Source organism: Geotrypetes seraphini, chromosome 12, assembly GCF_902459505.1.
Source record: "Geotrypetes seraphini chromosome 12, aGeoSer1.1, whole genome shotgun sequence".
In the NCBI taxonomy this organism is placed as follows: domain Eukaryota; kingdom Metazoa; phylum Chordata; class Amphibia; order Gymnophiona; family Dermophiidae; genus Geotrypetes; species Geotrypetes seraphini.
In genome coordinates, this window is record NC_047095.1 from 77,292,994 (window position 1) to 77,316,823 (window position 23,830).

A 23,830-nucleotide genomic window follows, 5' to 3' on the forward strand; every position below is an offset into this window, starting at 1 on the left:
GACTGTGCCTGCAGTTGTTCCAGACACTCTTTCCATCCTTCTGCTTTCGTAGATTGTGAGCCCACCGGGACAGATAGGGAAAATGCTTGAGTACCTGATTGTAAAACCGCTTAGATAACCTTGATAGGCGGTACATAAAATCCTAATAAAACTTGAAACTTGAAACTCTATGGCAGCCACTGATGTGGTGAATCTGGCAGATCTCCAGGATCCGGACCTATGTGGAGCCTGTGATTTGGGGGAGGACCCCACTGTGCACAGATTTCATTTCTGGATCTCTGCAAGATTTTAAACTGCAAACGGAACAGCCGGTCATGCCTTAATGTTCCCTCATGAGTGACCAGAGGCCACAATCTGCCTCTTTTCTGATCATCCTGACCTTGTTTGGATTCTTACAGATATCTGGGAGACTCCCTTGGGGAGGGTCCCTTGAAATGTGCTCGAGTAATGGTGTGACTTTATCCCATGGCGGATGGCTTTAACAAGTGTTTACTTCCCCGCAGGTGGTTTGTTCAGTGGCGCAGGTCAACAAGCTCACATCACCATGATCCTGACAAGGTGGTGCTTTGTGGATTTTCTCATCTACAGTATGTTACATGGCTGATGCCTTGTATGACATCTTGAATGTTTTCGCCAAGCTTGGCGCCTATTTTTTTTTTCAACTCGCAGAATGCTCTGGATCCGTCAGTGGTCTGGTGATTCTTCTACAGCAACATTAAGCCAGTTGCCATTCAAGGGTCAGCTCCTGTTCAGCCAGGATCTGGATGACCTTATATCCAGTGTTCAGGATCGTAAACCCAAGGCATTGCCTGGGAGCAGGTCCTGTCCTTCTAGGCATTCTAATTTTTATCTCTTCCAGTATTCTCGTCAGTACTCGGGGCCTTCTATAGGACAACGGTCCTCTTCGTCTGCCAGCAGTCCACGTCAAGTTGGCTGGTGGCTTCCACTAAGAAACAGTTCTTACGCCAAGTCGTTGTCTCCTCCTTCGTGCATTGGAGGGATGTTTGTCGGCCTTTCTGGCTGACTGGCAGGCCATCACCTCCGATCGCAGGGTGCTGGAGGTTCTCGGAGATGGCTACAAATGGAGTTTCTCTGTCCTCTGACTGCGTATTTTCTGGATTCCCCTGCGGGCCACCCCAAGAAGGTAGTTCGGGTGCAGGCTGCAGTCCGCAGACTGTTGGATATTGCGGCCATCGAACCCATGATGGTGTTGAGACTCAGGCTCTGGGAGATACTCAATATACTTCTTCGTTCCAAAAAAGGATCCAACGATTGGAGACTAATTCTGGACCTCAAGGTGATCAATACATCACTAAAAGTCCCTTGCTTCCGCATGGAGATGATGTGCTCAGTGAAAGCATCGGTGGTACCAGGGGAGTTTCTAGCCTCCCTGGATCTGACGGAGGCGTATCTCCACATTCCCATTTTCCCAGACCACCAGAAGTATATGCGGTTCCATGTTCTGGGTCAACATGTACAGCTTGTAGCACTGCCCTTTGGATTGGTGATGGCACCCCGGACCTTCACCAAAGTGATGGTGGTGGCGACATATCTCCGCACCTTAGGTGTCCTGGCTCACCCGTATCTAGATGACTGGTTGATCAGAGCTCCCTCGCTATCCGAGGAGCGTCTGGATGTCTATCAGGTGGTACAGTTGCTGCAACGTCTCAGCTGGATGATCAACTTCCAGAAGCGATCCCCTCCCTTCTACTATATTCTCCCTTCCCCTTGTTCCTCCCTTTTCTTTTATTTTTAATCTAGATGTATTTTTTCATTTCCCCTTCCCCCTCCACTCCTATTGGTTCTAGTATGTATTCTTTGGTTCATTATCCCCTACTATAATTTTTAATTGATATTTTAAATTTTTATAATATTGTAAACCATTTAGTTATCCATTGATAGACAGTATATCAAGTGACAAATAAACTTGGAAACTTGAAAACTAGAGTCAGCTCAAGCCCACCCAGGATTTGGAGTACATGGGAGTTCAATTTCATATGAATCAGCACAAAGTATGCAAACTCATGGAAACACTAATCAAACGTAAATTAGACGCAATCTTGGATGAGGAGAATCTACGGGATCCCAGTCAACACGGATTCACCAAGGGTAGGTCCTGCCAATCCAATCTCATCAGCTTCTTTGACTAGGTAACAAAACAGTTAGACTTGGGAGAATCCATGGACATCGTATACCTAGACTTCAGCAAAGCTTTCGATAGTGTCCCGCATCACAGGCTGTTGAGCAAGATGAAATCAATGGGGCTGGAAGAAACACTAACTACATGGGTCAATGACTGGCTGAGTGGCAGACTTCAGAAGGTGGTAGTTAACGGTACCCTCTCTAAAACATCGAAGGTGATCAGTGGAGTACCGCAGGGCTCAGTCTTGAGCCCGTTCCTTTTCAACATATTCATAGGTGACCTAACTCAGGGGCTTCAAGGTAAGGTAACATTATTCGCTGACGACGCCAAACTATGCAATATAGTGAGAGATGGCAATTCACCTGATAGTATGAACCAGGACCTACATTTGTTGGAGCTTTGGTCCTCGACCTGGCAGCTGGGCTTCAACGCTAAGAAATGCAAGATCATGCACCTCGGCAGCAGAAATCCGGCCAGAACTTACACCTTGAATGGTGAGACCTTAGCTAGAACTTCAACAGAACGAGACTTGGGAGTGATCATCAGCGCAGACATGAAAACTGTTGATCATGTGGAGAAGGCTTCATCTAAGGCAAGACAGTTGTTAGGTTGCATCCGTAGGAGTTTCGTCAACCGGAAGCCTGAAGTCATAATGCCATTATACAGAACCATGGTGAGGCCTCATTTGGAATACTGTGTGCAATTCTGGAGGCCACACTACTGAAAAGATGTGCTGAGAGTAGAGTCGGTGCAACGGATGGCCACCAGGATGGTCTCGGGGCTCAAGGATCTATCATACGAGGAAAGGCTGAAAAATTTGCGGCCATACTCACTCGAGGAACGTAGGGAAAGAGGAGACATGATAAAGACATTTAAGTATATTACCGGCCGTATCGAGATGGAAGAAGAGATTCTCTTTCTCAAAGGACCCTCAGCCACAAGAGGGCATCCGCTCAAACTCAGGGGTGGGAAAGTTCAATTCGACACCAGGAAATATTTCTTCATCGAGAGAGTGGTTGATCCTTGGAACGAGCTCCCGGTACAGGTGATCGAGGCAAACAGCGAGCAAGAATTTAAGAGCAAATGGGATGCCCATGTGGGATCCCTTAGAGCAGGGGTGCCCAATAGGTCGATCGCGATCCACCAGTAGATCGCCAAGGCAAAGTGAGTCGATCGAGGAGCCCATCCTGGGCTCCGTGATCGACTCGCATTGCCTTCACAATCTACCGGCCGATCAGCTTTCCTCTCCCCGACTGCCTGGAGAAGATAGCTTCTTTCCCTTCCATTCACACACTGATCTCTTGCCCACAAGTGAACTGAACTCATGGGGCTTTAACACTGCGTGCGCTGGCTTTTCCTCTTCGAAACAGGAAGTTATATCATTCCTGTTTCAGAAGAGAAAGGATGCCGGAAGAAAAGGGAAACCGGCGTGTGCAGTGTTAGAGGCCCCCCCCCCCCCGTGTTCAGTTCCTATAACAATGCATGCTCCGAAACAGGAACTACGCACCCTGCAAACTCTGGCCTCGGGACACAACACTCTCGGTAACTGGCTGCAGCCGCAGCCGCGTCCCACGCGGCCACAGCGGCATGTATCTGGTCTGTCGAAGGGGCAGGATGCGGCAGCCCTGCTCTGAGTGTCGGCTTCCCCCCCTGTGTAAAGTTTCCACTCGTGTCCACCCCCAAGGAGAAGCGCCGCTGATCATAAAAGGATGAGTGCCGCTCTTCTCACCAACTTTTCTGTCACCCTCTCTAGCTGTGTCCCATTCCTTCACTGGGGCTTCTCCAGAAGGCAGGGTAACCAATGCAGCTCACAATAAAACGATGTGACATGGTCATACTTCTTCAGGCCGTAAATCAATCTAACTGCTATGTTCTGAATGAGTAGTAATCTCGCCAGCTCTTTCTTAGTGATTTTTAGACAATGTTGCAGTAATCAAGAAGACTCAAGTTTCAAGTTTATTAGGTTTTAATATACCGACCATCAAATAAATATCTGGCCGGTGTACATTACAATAAAAATATAAAAAAGGAAGAGGAGTTAATATATTCAATATTTAGAGGACAGACAGTGTATATTAAAACATAGACTAGACAAACTTGATTGTGAGGGAAGAGGTTGATGGTAGGGTAAAGTTACAATGTTGAGAGATTGAACCAAAAGTCTAAAAGCAGCAAATTCAAAATATGGTCTAATTGTTCGTAGTTTCCATAAGGCAAAATAACTTTTGCGTACCACTGCATCTATCTGATTTTTCTTTTTTTTTAAATTCTTTATTTTAATGGATTTTACAAAAAAAAAAAAAAAATTTGCAATAATCTCAATACACAATATAGATTACATTAACATATATAGCATAATTCATAGATGAGTACATTTTGAAATAATACATCTTAGCCTTCAAACATTAAAAATAAAAACCACCCCCATCCCTTACCTCCCCCCCCTTCAGGAGGCCTGGTATCTCTTTTCATAAGGATAGAATAATAGACAACTTAAATCTTTCAAAAATCTTTTTTTCCCAATTCAATATATTTTTCTCATATCTGTAAACTTTGTCCATTGATTTGATAAAAGGGCCGACAATCTATATTTTTCACATACCATTCCTAAGTGGTCTCTTATATCTCTTATAGTGGGTATATTTAGGGTACGCCATTGCTGGGCCAATGTTAGTCGAACAGCTATGAATGTCGTCCATGAGTTTAAATTGAGAGGATGAAAGACCCTCTACTCCGATTCCCAACAATGCCTTGTCAGCACTCATATCGATAGGATACTGGTTTAATTTACTCACATAACAAAATACTTGCTCCCAATAATTCTGGATCTGTTGACATTCCCACCACATATGATAGAATGTACCTCTTTCTCCACATCCCTTCCAACAAAGATCTTTTTCTCCTTAGTACATACCATCTTGCTAAAAGTTTAATAGCATTTTCCATCAGAGCAGCTGCTCTGGCTATATGAAAGAGATGGGATACAATCAAGCCCCATTTGTCAATTGACCATTCTTTCTCAAATCTTTTCCCCATGCTTTCATATAAGATGTTTTCATATTCTTATCCTCATGTATAATTTTATATAGCCAGGAGCCCTTTAGCAATTGGGCTCCCCAAACCCTTTTCAAATTCAGATTTCTTTAGGCCTTCTTTTTCTGTCCCCTTACATGTCATAATATAATTTTTCACCTGAAAATAGGGGAAAAGGTCTCTTGCTTCCAATTGATATTGATCCCGGAGATCTACGAATGCTTTAACCTCTCCTTCTTTCATAAATTGGCCAAAACATCTAAGTCCTTTTACCTCCCACTTTTTTAAAATTCCCCTCTCCCTTCCTGGTGTAAAATCTTGCGCATATAATATAGGAGAGTAAAAAATACTTTTTTCCTTTCCTAAAAGTTTTTTCCTCATATTTTTCCATATTCCCATAGAACATCTAGTAAAAGGATTACTTATGTTAACTATTTCTTTATGCCTCCAAACCCATGGTAGATATTTCAAATCCCTAATACCCTCTATTCCATCTAACATTCCCTGTTCTACCCTTGCCCATAATGTAGGTGGGTTCAAATTCCATTCAATTATTACTCTCAATTGAGCCGCTCTATAATAATTTTCCAAAGAAGGTAAACATACCGTATTTTCACACATATAACGCACGTGTTATACACGGTTTTTACAAACCGTGCATAACCTTGCGCGTTATACGCGTGAGCGCGTTGTACAAAATTTTTTTTACATAGTTCCCCCCCCGACGTCCGATTCACTCCCCCGCAGGACCGCTCGCACCCCCACCCCGAAGGACCGCTCGCACGCACCCGCACCCCCACCCCGAAGGACCGCTCGCACGCACTCGCACCCGCACCCCCACCCTGGAGGACCGCTCGCACCCCCACAGCCTCCCGACCCCCCCCCCCCCATCATGTAGAAGCTCCTACCGGTATCCTGCTGCTTCCTCTTGGCGGTCCCGGCCTTTCTGTGAGCCCTGCGCCTACGCTGTTTCCTCTTCCGGCGGTCCCGCCCTTTCTCTGACGTCAAGCTCTCTTGTCTCGCCGACTCCCCGACACGATCGGGACAAGAGGGAGCTCAAGCCCTCTTGCCCCCCCCGACTCCCCGACACGATCGGGGCAAAAGGGAGCTCAAGCCCTCTTGCCCTGCCAACTCCCCGACAATATTGGGCCAGGAGGGAGCCCAAGCCCTCCTGGCTCTGGTGACCCCTCCCCCCGCTAGTTGTTCGGGCCAGGAGGGAGCCCAAACCCTCCTGGCCACGGCGACCCCCTACCCCCACCCCGCACTACATTACGGGCAGGAGGGATCCCAGGCCCTCCTGCCCTCGACGCAAACCCCCTCCCCCCAATGACTGCCCCCCCAAGAACCTCCGACCACCCCCCCAGCTGACCCGCGACCCCCCTGGCTGACCCCCACGTCGTGATGGGGGGGTCAGGAGGCTGTGGGGGTGCGAGCGGTCCTTCAGGGTGGGGGTGCGGGTGGGAGTGCGTGCGAGCGAGCGGTCCTTCGGGGTGGGGGTGCAGGTGCGTGCGAGCGGTCCTTCGGGGTGGGGGTGCGAGCGGTCCTGCGGGGGGTGAATCGGACTTCGTGGGGGGCATCAGGCTTTCAGGGTGGGGACAGGACTTTAAGGGGGAGAGGAGAGTCGGGGCGGGCGAAAGGAGAGTCGGAGTCTCCAGAGGAGAGTCGGGCGGGCGAAAGGAGAGTCGGGCAGTGACGGGAGAGTAGGGCAGCATGCGCGGTATACGGGTGTGCGCGGTATAGAAATTTTAAAAAACATATATTTCGTTTTCCCGCACGCTATACCCGTGTGCGCGTTTTACACGGGTGCGCGTTATCTACGTGAAAATACGGTAATCCTCCTTCCACCTTAAACTTAAACATTGCATATCTTCCGACCCTTGGCTTCTTTCCTCCCCAAATAAATCTCATTATATTATTCCACTTGTGAAAGTACAGTTTTGGAATTTCTATTGGTAATACTTGAAATAGATACAAAAATCTGGGAAGGATCATCATCTTAAACACATCCGTACGTCCTAGCCATGAGATAAACATCTTATTCCACCTTTCTAAATCCCTCTGGATACCCATTACCAATGATATATAATTCTGCTGAAACAAGAGTGTCCAATCTGTTCCCAATATTATTCCTAGGTAGCGAATAGGTCCCTTTACCCATCTCAAAGACACTGATCTCTGCAGTTCCTTAAGCTTTTCCGAAGATGCTGATATAGTCATCACTTCCATCTTAGATAGATTAGCCTTAAATCCTGACAGTTGACCATATTCACCCAAAACATCTTTATGGGCAATCAAAGACATCTCTAAAGCCTCAACAATAGCCAAAATGTCATCAGCAAACAGGGATAGTTTTTATTCTTAACCAGCCAACCTCATACCTTTAATCTAAGAACATAAGAATTGTTGCTGCTGGGTCAGACCAGTGGTCCATCATGCCCAGCAGTCCGCTCCCGTGGCGGCCCTTAGGTAAAGGACCAGAGCCCTAACTAAGTCTAGCTTTACCTGCGTACATTCTAGTCTAGCAGGAACTTGTCTAACTTTGTCTTGAATCCCTAGTGGGTGTTTTCCCCTATAACAGCCTCCGGAAGAGTGTTCCAGTTTTATACCACCCTCTGGGTGAAGAAGAACTTCCTTACGTTTGTACGGAATCTATCCCTATTTAACTTTAGAGAGTGCCCTCTCGTACACTCTACCTTGGAGAGGGTGAACAACATGTCTCTATCTACTAAGTCTATTCCCTTCATTATTTTGAATGTTTCGATCATGTCCCCTCTCAGTCTCCTCTTTTTAAGGGAGAAGAGGCCCAATTTCTTTAATCTCTCACTGTATCGTACTATTTCTTCTTTCTTCTAGAAGTGGTTTCCACTTTCCATGTGAATCAGGAAGTCCGGCTTCCTGCTTTTGCTTCCTCTGGTTCAAGGGAGCATGACCAGGTGTTGCAGTTCTTGGACATGTACAGAAATTTTATTACGGTATCTAGAGGTCACCAATGAGGTTCGCCTCTCTTTTTGTGGGTCCAGCCCACAAAGGTGGGCCAGCTTCAAAGGTTACCATTTCCAGGTGGATTCGCATGGCCATTTCTGCGGTTTGTATGGCAGCTGGAGAGAAGCCCCCCTCGGGGTGTGGGCTCATTCAACCAGAGGTGTTTCGTCCTCTTGGGCAGCGTCGTCGGCTGATTCTCTGGATGAGATTTGCAGGGCCGCTACTTGTTTCTCATTGCATACATTTCTCATTGCATACATTGCATATTTTACTAGATCTGTCCAATATCGTTTGTGCTGATACCTAGTACGTTATTACCTAGTCGCTCCTCCATCCTTAATCTACTCTCACACGCCTCAAACAGGCCATCTAACCCATAGATCTCTAATCTCTCATCATGAAGCCACCTTCATGGCTCCTTCTTCTCCTACTCTTCTCTTCTCTTAAACTCTTCCCCTGCCTGACACCCCCTGCCCCCAACCTCCTCGACTCTACAAATGCTCGCAATATCTGCCCTGGCCTCAGAATTCCCACGCTCATTCACCCCAAACACCACCCATCCTACAAAAACCCTCGCAAAGTCAACCATGCCTCTCTAAAACCTGTCCTCGCTTCCACTCCCCCCAACCTTGCCTCACATTCTCTCACCCCAGTCCCAACACTCTATTGCAATGCCAGATCTGCTTGCAATAAGATACAAATCTTGAAGGACCTACTCGAGGATTCTGACCCCGGATTCCTATTCATCACAGAATCTTGGATCACAAAAGATGACCAATTTACTCAAAACGAACTCTGTTCCCACGGCTACCAAGGCCTCTTCTCTCCCAGAATAACCGAAGAGGAGGCGGCCTGGCCCTCCTTTTCAAATCATTGTTCGATGTCCAACTCCTTGAAAAGGGCAGCCACTCCTCATTAGAATACATGTTAGCCTCAGTCAATGACGAATTCCACCCTCATCCTCTGGGTATCCTGCTTCTATACCGCCCACCTGCCCCTTGGAACAATTCCTCCGAACTCGTCTTTGAAACCATAACAAACGTCTTCCTCAAATTTCAAAGATTACTGATCATCGGAGACATCAATCTCCACCTTGACGATGTCACTAACAAGGATACATCCGAATTTAATAGCTTCCTCTCCGCTTTAGGCTTTCCCCCCCACACTCTCCCCAACCCACGAAAAAGGCCACACACTAGACCTCATCAGCTTTCTAGATCTTACTACTTACAAAACCTCAACTGACGACATTCGCTGGGAAATTGTCCCCTGGTCCGACCACTACCTAGGGGCCTTCTGTCTTCCCATTTTCATGTCACATCTCGGGCCCCCATCCCGCACCTCAAATTCTATTACCTTCCGTAAAAAAATCTCGAGCAATCTGTTCTGGATCAATTTTCTCGACAAATTTTCCCCCATCTCTAAACCTGCAGAACCAGAATCTAACTGGCAAAATTGGGTCGCCCTCTCCGAGTCCACCTTCCATTCCCTCGCCCCTCTCTCCACTAAAACCATTTCCTACTCCCGTAAGGCCCCTTGGTACCTCTCATACCACAGAGAACTGAAACAGAAATGCCGTGCTCTGGAACGAAAATGGAAAAAATCTAAATCCCCTACAGACAGACTCTCCTGGAGGGTCAACATTAAAATCTATAATACTGTTCTAAAAAAAGCAAGGAAAAACTTCTACGATGACAAAATCTCCAATCCAACATCTCCGCTTCCATGTCCAAGGTAAGTACCCACATTGCAAACAGCTCTTTAGGAGTCACACTGACTCGGGTATACGCCTCACAAGGACTTAGCAAACACAAGATATGGAGGGCCATGTATGTCAATGCACACAGTTTAGGTAACAAAATTCTAGAATTGTAGGCTGAAATAAGGAATGCCGACCTAGATATGGTGGCAATATCTGAAACTTGGTTCACGGACTCACATGGGTGGGATATGGCTATACCGGGCTACAATCTACTTCGTCAGGACAGAGAGGGCAGGTTAGGAGGGGGGTAGCTCTATACATTAAAGACGACATCAAAACCATCAGGATCACAGATGTTAAGTACACCGGGGAGTCCCTCTGGGTAAACCTGGCAAGAGGCAGAGAAAAATGCCTGTATCTAGGTGTGGTATACAGACCCCCAAGACAACTGGAAGACATGGATGCAGAATTAATTGAAGACATAGAGAATATCACTCTACGAGGAGAAGCTGTACTGCTAGGGGACTTCAATATACCTGATGCAGACTGGAACTCATTTTCAGCGACAACCAGCGGTAGCAGGAGGCTCTTAACCTCCATAAAGGGAGCACGTCTCAAACAAATGGTAACGGAGCCCACTAGGGCCCAGGCGATCCTCGACCTGGTACTCACCAACGGGGAAAGCGTCTCAGAGGTCTCAGTAGGAGATATGCTAGCCTCCAGCGACCACAACATAGTATGGTTCAACCTTAGGAAAGGCTTCCCTAGATCAAACACGAAAACAAAGGTACTCAATTTCCGGGGCACAGACTTCGCACGCATGGGAGATTTCGTCCATCGGACGCTGCAGGACCAAGCGGAGACTGATGATGTAGAAGCTAAGTGGTTAACACTGAAATTAACCATATATGAAGCAACTAGCCGCTTCATAAAATCAGTAAATAAACGACAAAAACAATAAACCCCAATGGTTCACCGCAGAGATCTCGCACCTCATTAAGGAGAAGAAAAAAGCGTTTCTCTCCTACAAGCGCACAGAGAAAAGAGAGGCAAAGGTAGAATATAGGACCAGGTCTACAGCGGTCAAAATGGCAGTTAGGGAGGCAAAACTTCGAGTGGAAGAAATTCTGGCAAAAAACATTAAAAAGGGGGACAAATCCTTCTTCAGGTATATTAGTGACAGAAAAAGGAACACAGGCGGGATAGTACGCCTTAGAAGACCAGACGGAAATTACGTGGAAGCAGATTCCGATAAAGCCGAACTACTGAATGAATACTTCTGCTCAGTCTTCACCTGTGAGGCACCGGGACACGGTCCGCAGTTGAAGCCAACACAAAGCACAGAAGACCCGTTTCAGAATTTTGAGTTCACACCAGGTGTAGTTTACAGTGAACTGGCAAGACTCAAGGTGAACAAAGCCATGGGACCAGACAATTTGCACCCAAGAGTGCTCAGAGAATTGAGCGATGTCCTGGCGAAACCATTGGCTGAGCTATTCAATCTCTCCCTAAGTAAGGGGAAAGTTCCCCTGGACTGGAAATTAGCTAATGTCGTTCCTCTGTATAAAAAGGGTTGCAGGGCAGAGGCTGCGAATTATAGACCGGTGAGTCTCACATCAATAGTGTGCAAACTCATGGAAACATTAATTAAAAGCAAATTGGACACGATCTTGAATGAAGGGACTCTTCGGGATCCCAGTCAGCATGGATTCACCAAGGGTAGGTCCTGCCAATCCAATCTCATCAGCTTCTTTGACTGGGTAACAAGAAAGTTGGACTTGGGAGAGTCTTTGGACGTCGTGTACCTGGACTTCAGTAAAGCTTTTGACAGTGTCCCACACCACAGGCTGCTAAGCAAGATGGAATTGATGGGGTTAGGAGAGACACTAACTGCATGGGTCAATGATTGGCTGAGTGGCAGACTTCAGAGGGTGGTGGTTAATGGTACCCTCTCTAAAACATCGGAGGTAACCAGTGGAGTGCCGCAGGACTCGGTCCTGGGTCCACTCCTTTTCAACATATTCATAGGGGATCTGACTCAAGGGCTTCAAGGTAAAATAACACTATTCGCCGATGACGCCAAACTATGTAATATAGTAAGTGAATGCAGTTTACAGAATTATATGGCGCAGGACCTGCTTACATTGGAAAGTTGGTCCTCAACCTGGCAGCTAGGCTTCAATGCTAAGAAATGTAAGGTCATGCACCTCGGAAGCGGAAATCCATGCAGGACGTACTTCTTGAACGGAGAAACTTTAACTAGGACTTCAGCAGAACGAGATTTAGGAGTAATCATCAGTGCAGACATGAAAACTGCCAATCAAGTGGAGAAGGCTTCATCTAAGGCAAGGCAGATATTGGGTTGTATCAATAGAAGTTTCGTCAGCCGAAAGCCTGAAGTCATAATGACGTTGTACAGGGCCATGGTGAGACCTCATCTGGAGTACTGTGTGCAATTCTGGAGGCCACATTACAGTAAAGATGTGCGAAGAATTGAATCGGTTCAGCGGACGGCCACCAGGATGATCTCGGGGCTCAACGGTCTCTCGTATGAAGAGAGACTGAACAAATTGCAGCTCTACACTCTCGAGGAACGTAGGGAGAGGGGAGACATGATTGAAACATTTAAGTACCTCACGGGACATGTCAAAGTGGAAGATATTTTCTTTCTCAAGGGACCCTCGGCCACAAGAGGGCACCCGCTCAAACTCAGGGGCGGAAAATTTCATGGCGACACCAGAAAGTATCTTCACAGAGAGAGTGGTTGATCATTGGAACAAGCTTCCAGTGCAGGTGATCGAGGCAGACAGCGTGTCAGACTTTAAGAATAAATAGGATACCCATGTGGGATCCCTACGAGGGTCAAGATAAGAAAATTGGGTCATTAGGGTATACACAGGGGGTGGGTAAGCAGAGTGGGCAGACTTGATGGGCTGTAGCCCTTTTCTGCCGCCATCTTCTATGTTTCTATGTTTCCTTAACCTCCAAAAATGACTTCATACTTCCCTCCTCCCCCTCAGCCGATTCTCTAGCAAAGTTCTTCAACGATAAGGTCTCCACCTTGAGGCGCTCCTTCCCACCCGCAATCTCCTACAAATCTCTGATTCCAATTGACCCCAACCCTATCCCAAAAAACTCCTACCCTATCCCAGCAGACAGATCCTGGTCTTCGAACTTGTTTCCGAATCCCTGGTCTATAATCTCTGCCTCAAATTGAAATCCTGCAACTGTACCTTGGATCCTTTCCCCTCCTACCTCTATGAGAACACTCCCCCTCAGGCCATCTCATCTCTTATCATTCTCATAAACTCCGCCCTCCATTCGGGTCTCTTCTCCTCAGAAATGGGCCTTATTTCAAGTTTCAAGTTTCAAGTTTATTATGGGACTTGATAAATCGCTTAATCAAATATTCTAAGCGATGTACATTTAAAATTTACAATATAAATCTAAAATACAGTAACAATACAGTAACAATACATTACATTACAATGCAGACAATATATTTAAGTAATAACTAAAAAACAATAAATTTAAGCATAGTTAAACAAAGGGAAAGAAGGGAAGAAATACAATTTTAAATAAAGATAAGACAATGAAGGAAAACACAAAATAATGTAATTAGAACAGGATTGATCAAATAATCATCATTCTTAAAATATAAAAGAATTATGTGAAGAAGGCATCATTAAAACGGTAAAATTTTAACACAGATTTAAATTTACCCAATAAATTGACCAATAAACAGAATTTATAAAATAAATAAATTATGTAAAAAAAGCGTCTTTAAAAAGGAAAGTTTTTAACGCAGTTTTAAATTTACCCAAGTCTTTCTCATCCCGCAGCACAATAGGAAGGGCATTCCAAGTTTGCGGTGCCATACAGGAAAAAATAAATTGTCTCCTAGTATTAATAATTTTTAATGATGGAATTGTTAGCAGATTTTGTTCGCTAGATCTTAAAATTCTTTTAGTAGAATAAGGAATCAGTGATCTATATAAAAAAGCAGGAGTCTTATTAGTCAAAGTTTTGAAAATAGTTATACATAACTTATAAGTGATTCTATAATTAACAGGAAGCCAATGCGCCTCTTTAAGAAGTGGTGTTACATGATCATATTTTTTTGAATTATTGATTAATTTTATTGCTGTATTCTGTATTATTTGTAATCATTTTATTTCATGTAGTGCAATCCCTTTGAATAAAGAATTGCAGTAATCGAGCTTAGACATCACCAAAGAGTGAACAAGTATAGTAAGTGATTTAGAACAGAGAAATTTTGAAATGGAACGAATTTTACGTAATCTGTAAAAAGTGATTTTCACAATATTACTGATATGATCATGGAAATTTAGTTTATTATCAAAAATAACACCTAAAATTTTTATATTCTTAACTGATTGTAAGGGAACATTATTGATTAATATCGGATGAGCAAGAGAGAAACTATCTTTCCAAGGAAATAGCATCACATTGGTTTTATTAATATTGAGAGCCAATCTGTTTTTGTTTAGCCAATGATATACTTGTTCAAGTTTCTCATTAATAGATGAGATATCAGTTAAATTGTTATTGTTTAAAGGGTGTAATAATTGAATATCATCGGCATAAGCAAAAACTTGAAATCCTACTGATTGGCATAAAGTCATCAAAGGAGCTAAAAAAATATTGAAGAGTAAGGGTGAGAGAATAGATCCCTGTGGAACTCCATAAGAAACCTGGGATGGAAGAGATGCAGTATTATTGAAATCAACTATAGAGGTACGCTCAGTAAAGTATGAAGTGAACCAAGCTAGAACTTCATCAGTCACCCCAATAGTCTGAAGTCTAGCAAGGAGTAAATGGTGATCAATAGTATCAAACGCTGCTGATAGATCAAGAGAAACTAAAAGCACCGATTGATGGTGATCTAAGAAATAATGAATTGAAGAAGTCATTCCAAGAAGTGAGTGCTCTGTGTTATGGTGTTTCCTTAACCCCACTACTGAAAAAACCTGAGCTTGACCCCTCTACACCATCCACCTACAGTCCAATAGCTAACATTCCCCTTCTTACCAAGATGCTAGAGTCCATCATATCCACTCAACTATCTTCCTACCTTGAAAAATTCACCATTCTGCTACCCTACCAATACGGCTTCCATCCCAACTTCAGCACCGAATCCCTTCTGACCTCCTTAATCTCAAAAGTTTAACATCTCCATTCTCGCAACAAGTTCGCTGTCCTTCTTCAATTTGACCTCTCTGCAGCTTTTGATGTTCTAATTTACCAACTCACCGAGATAGGCATAAACTCCCCAGTCCTTGACTGGTTCTCGAAGTTCTTACGCTCCCGCTCCTACATAGTCAACATGAAGGGCACTTCTTCCTCCCCCTGGAACCCGATCTGTGGAGTCCCGCAAGGCTCACCTCTCTCTCCTATCCTCTTCAACATTTATATGTCCTCCATTAAACTCCAAATATTCAGAATAAAGCTGCTAATAGTGGAAGGAAACAGGCTGAAAGGCAAGTAACTAACATGGAGAAAAAGACCTCAGTGTTTCAAGGAAACAACCAAGAAACTATATGTTCAGTTATAAACTGCCATACAAAACACATCCCAGGTCAAAAAACTCCTTGGAAAAGATTCATAAAGATACAGTTTAAAATACACAAGTTAAACTGCAAAAAAACAGCAAAAAACTGTAAAAACTTGCACTTATCTTCCATTCATCTCCCACAAGCAGTGGAAATAAATATCCGTTGCTCCAATACGGAACCAGACACACTTTTCAAAGAATGAACTCGGTATTCCCGACAGGCACTGAGGTCTTTTTCTCCATGTTAGTTACTTGCCTTTCAGCCTGTTTCCTTCCACTATTAGCAGCTTTATTCTGAATATTTGTTGGTTATTTTTTTGATTTTTTTGGATATTCAGCTTGTATACTTTTCGATAATCTCCATTAAACTCCTCCATCTCTCCCCCCTTGAAACACTCTACACTTACGCAGATGACATCTTTGTCCTCCTCGAGACCGACCGGAACCTCACCAACCTCTCGGCGAACATATCCTCATGTATATCGAACCTTCAATCCTGGGCCCACACTGTGCAGATGAAACTGAACGAATCTAAAACAAAACTTCTCTGGCTCAGCCCAAAATTGGACAAACTGCCCACCTCCATCCCACTGTCCTCTGGCCCCATTCTGCATCTTGAATATTCTAGTAAAGTTCTGGGAGTCATCATTGACTCTACACTTTCCTTCAACGACCACCTCAACTCCCTAGTAAAAAAATATTTCTTCAGCCTTCACATGCTGAGAAAACTGAGATCCTGTTTCCATCAAAAACACTTTGCCGTCCTTGTCCAATCCACCATCCTTTCCAGACTGGACTACTGCAACTCTATCTACCTTAGCCTAACAAAGAAAAACCTTCAAAGACTCCAGCGGATTCAGAATACTGCTGCTAAGCTTATCTTCGCAAAAAGCAAATTCGACCACGTCTCACCGCTTTTATCCAAGCTCCACTGGCTTCCGATTATCTCCAGAGTCCACTTCAAATGTGCCTGCCCACTCCAGAACCCTCCCTCCCGCAAGTCTGCCCACTTAATAAATACGAACCCTCCTCCCTGGGGTATCCATCTTTTGGGCATAGCACTGTGGTGCCCCCACCTGTTTGTCCCATCAACTCTTGAAGTCGAGCATGCTACTGGCCTCGACCACCTGGCGTGGAAGATCATTCCATCGATCAATAACCCGTTCGGTGAAGAAGTATTTCTTGGTGTCACCATGAAATTTTCCCCCCTTAAGTTTCAGCGGATGCCCTCTTGTTACCGTGGGACCCTGTAGAAAGAAAATTTCTTCCTCCACTTTAATGCGACCCGTGATGTATTTGAATGTTTCTATCATGTCCCCCCTTTCTCTGCACTCTTCGAGAGAATATAAGCGCAGTGTGGTCAGACCTTCTCCATAAGGGATGTCTTTCAGTCCTGAGACCATCCTAGTGGCCATTCTCTGGATTGACTCCATTCTCTTCACATCCTTTTGATAATGTGGCCTCCAAAACTGGACACAGTACTCCAGGTGAGGTCTCACCATGGCTCTGTATAACGGTAGTATGACTTCAGGCTTTTGGCTGACAAAGCTTCTTCTGATGCAACCCAGCATTTGTCTAGCCTTTGCTGACACTTTCTCCACCTGATTGGCAGCTTTCATATCTTCCCGGATGAGAACTCCCAGGTCTCTTTCTGCAATAGTTCTAGTTAAGTTTTCACCATTCAAGGTGTATGTTCTGCATGGATTTCCGCTCCCAAGATGCATTATCTTGCATTTTTTTGGCATAAAAGTTTAATTGCCAAGTACTGGACCATTGTTCCAATAAAAGCAAGTCCTGCTCCATAGTGCTGGGTCTGGTTGCGCTGTCAGGTTCTATTGCCCTGCCCAGAATGTTGCATAGTTTAGCGTCATCGGTAAATAATGTAATTTTGCCTCGAAGTCCCTTAGTCAGATCCCTTATAAAGATATTAAATAGCACTGGGCCCAAGACCAAGCCCTGTGGCACTCCACTGGTCACTTTCGACATTTTTGATGGAATACCGTTTACAATTATTTTTTGAAGTCTGCCGCTTAGCCAGTCTTGTACCCATGCTGTCAGTGTTTCTCCTAGTCCTAATGATTTCATCTTGTTCAGTAACCTCCGGTGTGGAACACTATCAAAAGCCTTGCTAAAGTCCAAATACATGATGTCCAGGGACTCACCCCCATCCAGTTTTTTTGTTACCCAGTCAAAGAAGCTCATCAGGTTGGATTGACAAGACCTTCTCTTTGTAAAGCCATGCTGGTGGGGATCCCTTAATCTTTTATCGTCCATAGACGTGTCCAATCTGTTCTTAATCAACTTTTTCATCAGTTTACTCACTATTGATGTGAGACTCACCGGTCTATAATTTTCAGCCTCTGACCTGCATCCCTTTTTGTGGAGCGGGATAACGTTGGCAGTTTTCCAGGCCAGAGGTACTTTTCCCTTGCTAAGGGAAAGATTGAATAGCTCGGCTAACGGCTCTGCCTGTACGTCACTCAATTCTCAAAGTTTTCTAGGGTGTAGATTGTCCAGGCCCATAGCTTTGTTTACTTTTAATTTTGATAGCTCTTGGTAGACTTCGCTCACAGTAATTTCCATGTCCCAGAATGGGTCCTTCGAACTTCCCTTTGTCTGTAGCTGAGGACAGGATCCCGATGCTTCGCAGGTGAAGACTGAGCAGAAGTAGCTATTAAGTATTTCTGCTTTGTCTGCATCCAGGTCTGTAAAGCTGCCGTCAGGTTTCTTTAGGCACCCAATACCACTTGTGCTCTTCTTCCTGTTGCTAACGTATTTAAAAAAGGATTTCTCCCCTTTCTTTACCTGCCTAGCTATGTTTTCTTCCATCCTGAATTTGGCCTCTCTGACGGTGGTTTTAACTTTTCTGGATTTAGCCAGCTAGGTTTCTTTAGCTTCCGGTCATTGTGATTGTTTGTAAGCAACGAAAGCTTTCTTTTTTTGCTTTACTAGTTCTGAGATCTCCTTGGAGAATCACTGTGGTCTATTGTTTCTGCGTCGTTTGCTCACTGTTTTTATATATATGTTAGTTGCTTCATGCAAGATAGACTTCAGAGTAGACCATAGTTCCTCTACATTGTCCGTCATGCTTTGGTTTTGCAGCACTTTGTAGACGTAGTCCCCCATGCCCTGAAAGTTAGTTCCTTTAAAATATAGGACCTTAGTCAATGTCTTTGACCTAGTGGTTCCTTTTTGGAGGCAGAACCAAACCATGTTGTGGTCGCTGGATGTCAAGGTGTCACCCACCGATACCCCTGTGACACTGTCTCCGTTGGTGAGCAACAGGTCCAGGATTGCCTGGTCTCTGGTGAGTTCCAGTACCATCTGCTTGGAGGCTAGTAGCCTCTTGCTGCTGCTGGATGTAGCGGAAGGTTTGTTCCAGTCCACATCGGGCATATTGGAATAAAGTGGTATTGTACAAGAACAAAAGATTAGGTTCTTATATTTGTTAATCTTCTTTCTTGTAAATCCACACTTTATTCCGGGAACCCACCCTATACTTGCTGATTCACCAATTATCTAACGTTACAAGTACTGGTAAGTTGGATTTCTGTTTTCTGACCAGCCTTTATAAGAGTGCCATCAGAATGGGTTTAGCACTTAGATTATGGGGGTTCCTTCTGATGGTGCAAGCTTTGTCTCCCTAAAGCACTGTTTTGTCATTTATGTTTCCAATGTTTCATAACCTGTTACTTAGTTTTTCTTTGCTGCATTTGTTTATATGAGCAGAATTGATTTGATTGCCGGGGAGTTTCCCTATTCCCCTTTCTCTCTCATTATTATCTTCTACAGATGTTCCTGGCTGCTTTAAGACTGACTAGTGAGCATAAGAGGGGGAGGGGATAAAAGTCTCTGAAGTTTGAGGCTTCCTATAGATCTGGCAGGTGGAGGGAAATAACCCACTGGTCTCAGAATAAAGTGTGGATTTATATTACATTACATTACATTAGAGATTTCTATTCTGCCATTACCTTGCGGTTCAAGGCGAATTACAAAAGATTTATGAAAGGGGGGTTACAATGGAAGAACATTTGTCATTACTAGAGTTGTAAAGAGTAGATCATTTGCCATTTCAAGAGTTGTAAAGAGTGGAACATGTCAGGATTGTTTCAGGAATTTCTTGAAGAGTGTGGTTTTTAATTCTTTTCTGAATATCTTGTAGTCTGGGGTGGTTATCAGTAGGTTAGAGATCTGGTTATCTAGTTTTGCGGCTTGAGTGGCTAGGAGGCCATTGTGTAGTTTTTTCCGTTTTACTTCTTTGATCGGGGGTGGGGGGGTATGAATGGGGAATGCATTTTTCTGTGTCTGGTTGAGGATGCTTGGATGAGGCAGTTGTTTAGGTAGGTTGGGCTGCCTCCATATAGGGCTTTAAATAACATGCAGTAGAATTTAAATAGTATTGTTTCTTGGATTGGTAGCCAGTGTGAGTTGATGTACGCTTCTGTGATATGGTCATGTTTCCTCAGTGAGTAGATGAGTCTCAGAGCTGTATTTTGGATTGTTTGTAGTTGCTTGGTCATAGTAGTGGGGCAAGGGAGGTAGAGGATGTTGCAGTAATCTAGCAGTCCTAGGATTAGGGATTGCACTATAAGCTGGAATTGTGTTCTTTCAAAGAATTTCTGGACTTGTCTCAGGTTTCTCATGATTGCGAAGGATTTCTGTATTTTATTTATTTGTGGTTGCATGGTGCAGCATCTGTCTGTTGTCATTCCTAGTAACTTTATAGTGGTTTGGATGGGATAGTTGATTGAGTTGAGTTCTATATTGTTTATGGTTGGAATTTTGTCATTTTCAAGGAGGATGAATTTAGTTTTGTCAGGGTTGAGTTTTAGTTTGTGATCTTTCATCCAAGTCGTGACAGTTTCTAGTGTTCGGTGTAGTATATTTGTCATGGTGGTCTTTGGCTGATCAAATGGTAAGAGAATGGTTATGTCATCCGCGTAACTATAGGTGGTTATGCCTAGATTATCTAGCTGTGTTCCAAGAGAGGCAGTGAATAGGTTGAAGAGAGCAGGGGATAAAGGGGATCCCTGTGATACGCCACAGGGATTTGACCAAGGTTCAGATTTTTCTTTGTCTGATTTTACTCTGTAAGTTCTGGATTTTAGGAATCCTTCAAACCAAAAGTATACTTTATCTGAGATACCTATTGCATCCAAGATTTGCAGGAGGATGTTGTGGTCTACTAGGTCAAATGCTGCAGTAAGGTCCAGTTGTATGAGAAGCATTTTTTTTTCCTGTGCTAAGGTGTTGTCTGGCTGTGTCCATAAGGGAGCCTAGTAATGTCTCTGTGCTGAAGTTGGTTCTGAAGCCAGATTGCATTGGGTGGAGTATGTTATGGTCTTCTAGTAGTTGGTGAGGAGTTTAGCTACTAGGCCTTCTGTAAGTTTGATGTTCAGCGGTATTGAGGCAATTGGTCTGTAGTTGGATGGCAGGTCTTTTGGTCCTTTTGGGTCTTTTTGGATTGGGGTGATGATTTCGCTGAGATCAGTGGGGAAAATGCTGTCTGTGAGCATGGCTTGTGTCCATTGCTGAAGTAGAGTCCGGAATTTTACACTGGAGGTAGTGAGGAGGTATAATGGACAGTGGTTGAGGTCACAGGAGGCGTGGCTGTATTTTTTGTAGAGTTTATTGAGTTCAGACCATTGTATGTTGGGGAATTGAGACCATGATCTGTCTGCTGCATTGATTCTTTTCCTGTGGGGAGCATTGTGAGTTTGTTTAGGTGAGATGGGGTAAAATTGAGGGTACAGATCCATGGTGAGACCCCATCTGGAATACTGTGTACAATTCTGGAGACCGCATTATCAAAAAGATGTGTGGAGAGTTGAGTCAGTTCAGTGAATGGCCACCAGGATGGTCTTAGGACTCAAGGATCTCCCGTATGAGGAACGACTGGGTAAGTTGCAGCTGTACTCACTCGAGGAATGCAGAGAGAGGGGAGACATGATCGAGACGTTCAAATATGTCACAGGCCGTATCGAGGTGGAAGAGGATCTCTTTTTCCTTAAAGGACCCACGGCAACAAGAGAGCATCTGTTGAAAATCAGGGGTGGGAAATTTCATGGCGACACCAGAAAATATTTCTTCACCGAAAGGGTGGTTGATCGCTGGAATAATCTTCCACAACAGATAATTGAGGTCAGCAGCGTGCCAGATTTTAAGAAAAAATGGGATTGGCATGTGGGATCTCTTCATGGAGGTAGTTAGGGGGTGGGCCATTAGTGAGAGCAGATTAGATGGGCCTTGGCCCTTTTCTGCCGTCATCTTTCTATGATCTGCTAAGAGGGTGGCTGAGGGTGGAGGAGTATTGTTAGTGGTCATGTATGGTTTGGTGTTTGTTAGATCTTTTAATATTTGGAATAGATTTTTGGTGTCGGGTTTCTGTGCCTATGAGATTGGTGTAGTGGGTTTTCCTCTTGTCTTTTAGTAGAAGTTTGTATTGTTTGTTGATTTTTTTCCAGGCAGTTTTTGTTTGATCTTGGTTTGTTTTTCTCCATTTTCTTTCTAATCGTCTGCAATGTCTTTTAAGTTGGAGCGGTTCGTTGTCGAACCATTGGTCAGATCTTCTGCTGGTTCTAGTTTTGGTTTGTAGTGGGGCTAGCTCATCAAGGATGTTGGTGGTTAGATTATTCCATTGAGAGATGAAGTCTTTGGGATCGCCGTCCTGGATTGTTTCATCTATTTTAATCCAGAATATGGATGGCTCGATGTGTTTGCGTGAGGTGTATGTTAATTTTTTTGGATTTAGGTGTGGTTTTGTTTTTGGTCCAGTTGATGTTGAAGGTGTAAGTGTAGTGATCTGACCAGAGAGAGGGGGACCAGGTTCCATTAGGTGTTTGAATTATTGGGTTGGGTGGGTGATGGGACATGAAGGCTGCAATGTCGAGTTGATGTCCTTTTTCATGAGTGGTTTGTGGGTTTAGGATTTGGAAGGATAAGCCCTTGAGGAAAGAAGATTAGCAAAGGTAAGAACCTAATTTTTCGTTATGAGTGTAGGTAGCAGGTAACAAGCATGACCCCCTCCTTCTCTGAATGGTTAGCAAGTGAAATTGACAGGTTTCTCCCTCTTCCCCCAATCCCAGGCACAGTTAATCAGATGAGATGCATAGGTTTCTTTCAAAATGACTGCATTGAATGATTTTCTCTTTAATGGTTCACTCCATACCATTTTATACTATATTTGTTCATACTATACAGTGTTTCTGCAAGGCACTGATAAGTAAATTCAAACCTCCTGATATGGAAGACTGTTCTCAGAATCTGAAGTCTATAATGGGCTTATGTGCAGGTGAAAAGTGAGACATAGGAGGGCTGAGAAACCAGCACTTCAGAAAGGAGGCTGAATTGGCAGACAGGAAGATAAAGCAAGGTCCTAAAACAGAAGCAATATTTCAGAAATTGACCATATTCCAGTGGGACTTTACCCTATTCTGTGCATCCTTGGACCCCTCTGGAAAATACAAAATCTGGTATATAAGGAACTCGTTGTACTCATGAAACGGGGCCTTCCAGCTAATATGAATGTGATCTTCTTCCTGCATCCAAAAAGCTGTAACATTCATGGGTGGATCAGACAAACCTACAAAATAAGGAGCAGAGAGAACACATTTTGATTTAAAGCATGAAATATACCTTGAGGTCCAGGGATGTTTCATAATAAGTTACCCTTATGGGTGAATGATTATTAACAATTCTTTTCTCACAGGGTTTCATAGTAACATAAGATAGTAGATGATGGCAGATAAAGACCCGAATGGTCCATGCAGTCTGCCCAACCTGATTCAATTTAAATTTTTTAATTTTTTTCTTAGCTATTTCCTGCATAGAGTTGTGAAAACTGAGTTTCTACACTTTGTTATTTAACAGATTTTGCAAAGTGTTTAGTTGAATAAAAGTATTTCTTTTTGAAATTGAAAGACATTTCTGTTTTGTATTGTTGATATCTTTCTGTTTTGGCTCCACTCCCCCCCTTCCCCCGACCATGTCTCCTCTTTCCCTGCACCCCTGGGCCCAATTGTATCCTTCCCAATGCCACCCCTGACCTGCCCACTTTTTAGTTGACTTCTGGGGATATTCTGTGGCACTCTTCCGTTAAGTGACGTTGAATATCCCCACTTAGGCAGCGAGGAGCAATTTAAGCAGGCAGGAGAGGCCTTGTTGCACATTACATTGTTGCAGGCATCATATTCTCACATGCGGGTGATGTCATCCACAGAGCTCAATATGGACAGTATGAAAAGTGAACTGTCACTTTAAGTTTTAAGAAACTTCATAACTGCCCAGACTGCGCATGCGTGAATGCCTTCTTGCCAGACACCGGCTCGCGGTACCTCAGTTCTTCATTTTCCGTGGAGCAAAGAAGTCTCTTTTGACTGGACTCCATTCAGTCGGC

At 44.1% G+C, this 23,830-nt stretch overlaps 1 protein-coding gene across 1 annotated transcript in view; it reads right to left on the reverse strand.

The window, feature by feature from the left end:
- The window catches only part of MPL (MPL proto-oncogene, thrombopoietin receptor), a 135,253-nt gene that overhangs the window by 66,983 nt on the left and 44,440 nt on the right, over positions 1-23,830 (reverse strand). Inside the window, exon 4 of the mRNA XM_033915538.1 lies at positions 22,863-23,017. Within this exon, the coding sequence (XP_033771429.1) occupies positions 22,863-23,017 (155 nt within the window). The remainder of the gene's footprint in view (positions 1-22,862; positions 23,018-23,830) is intronic.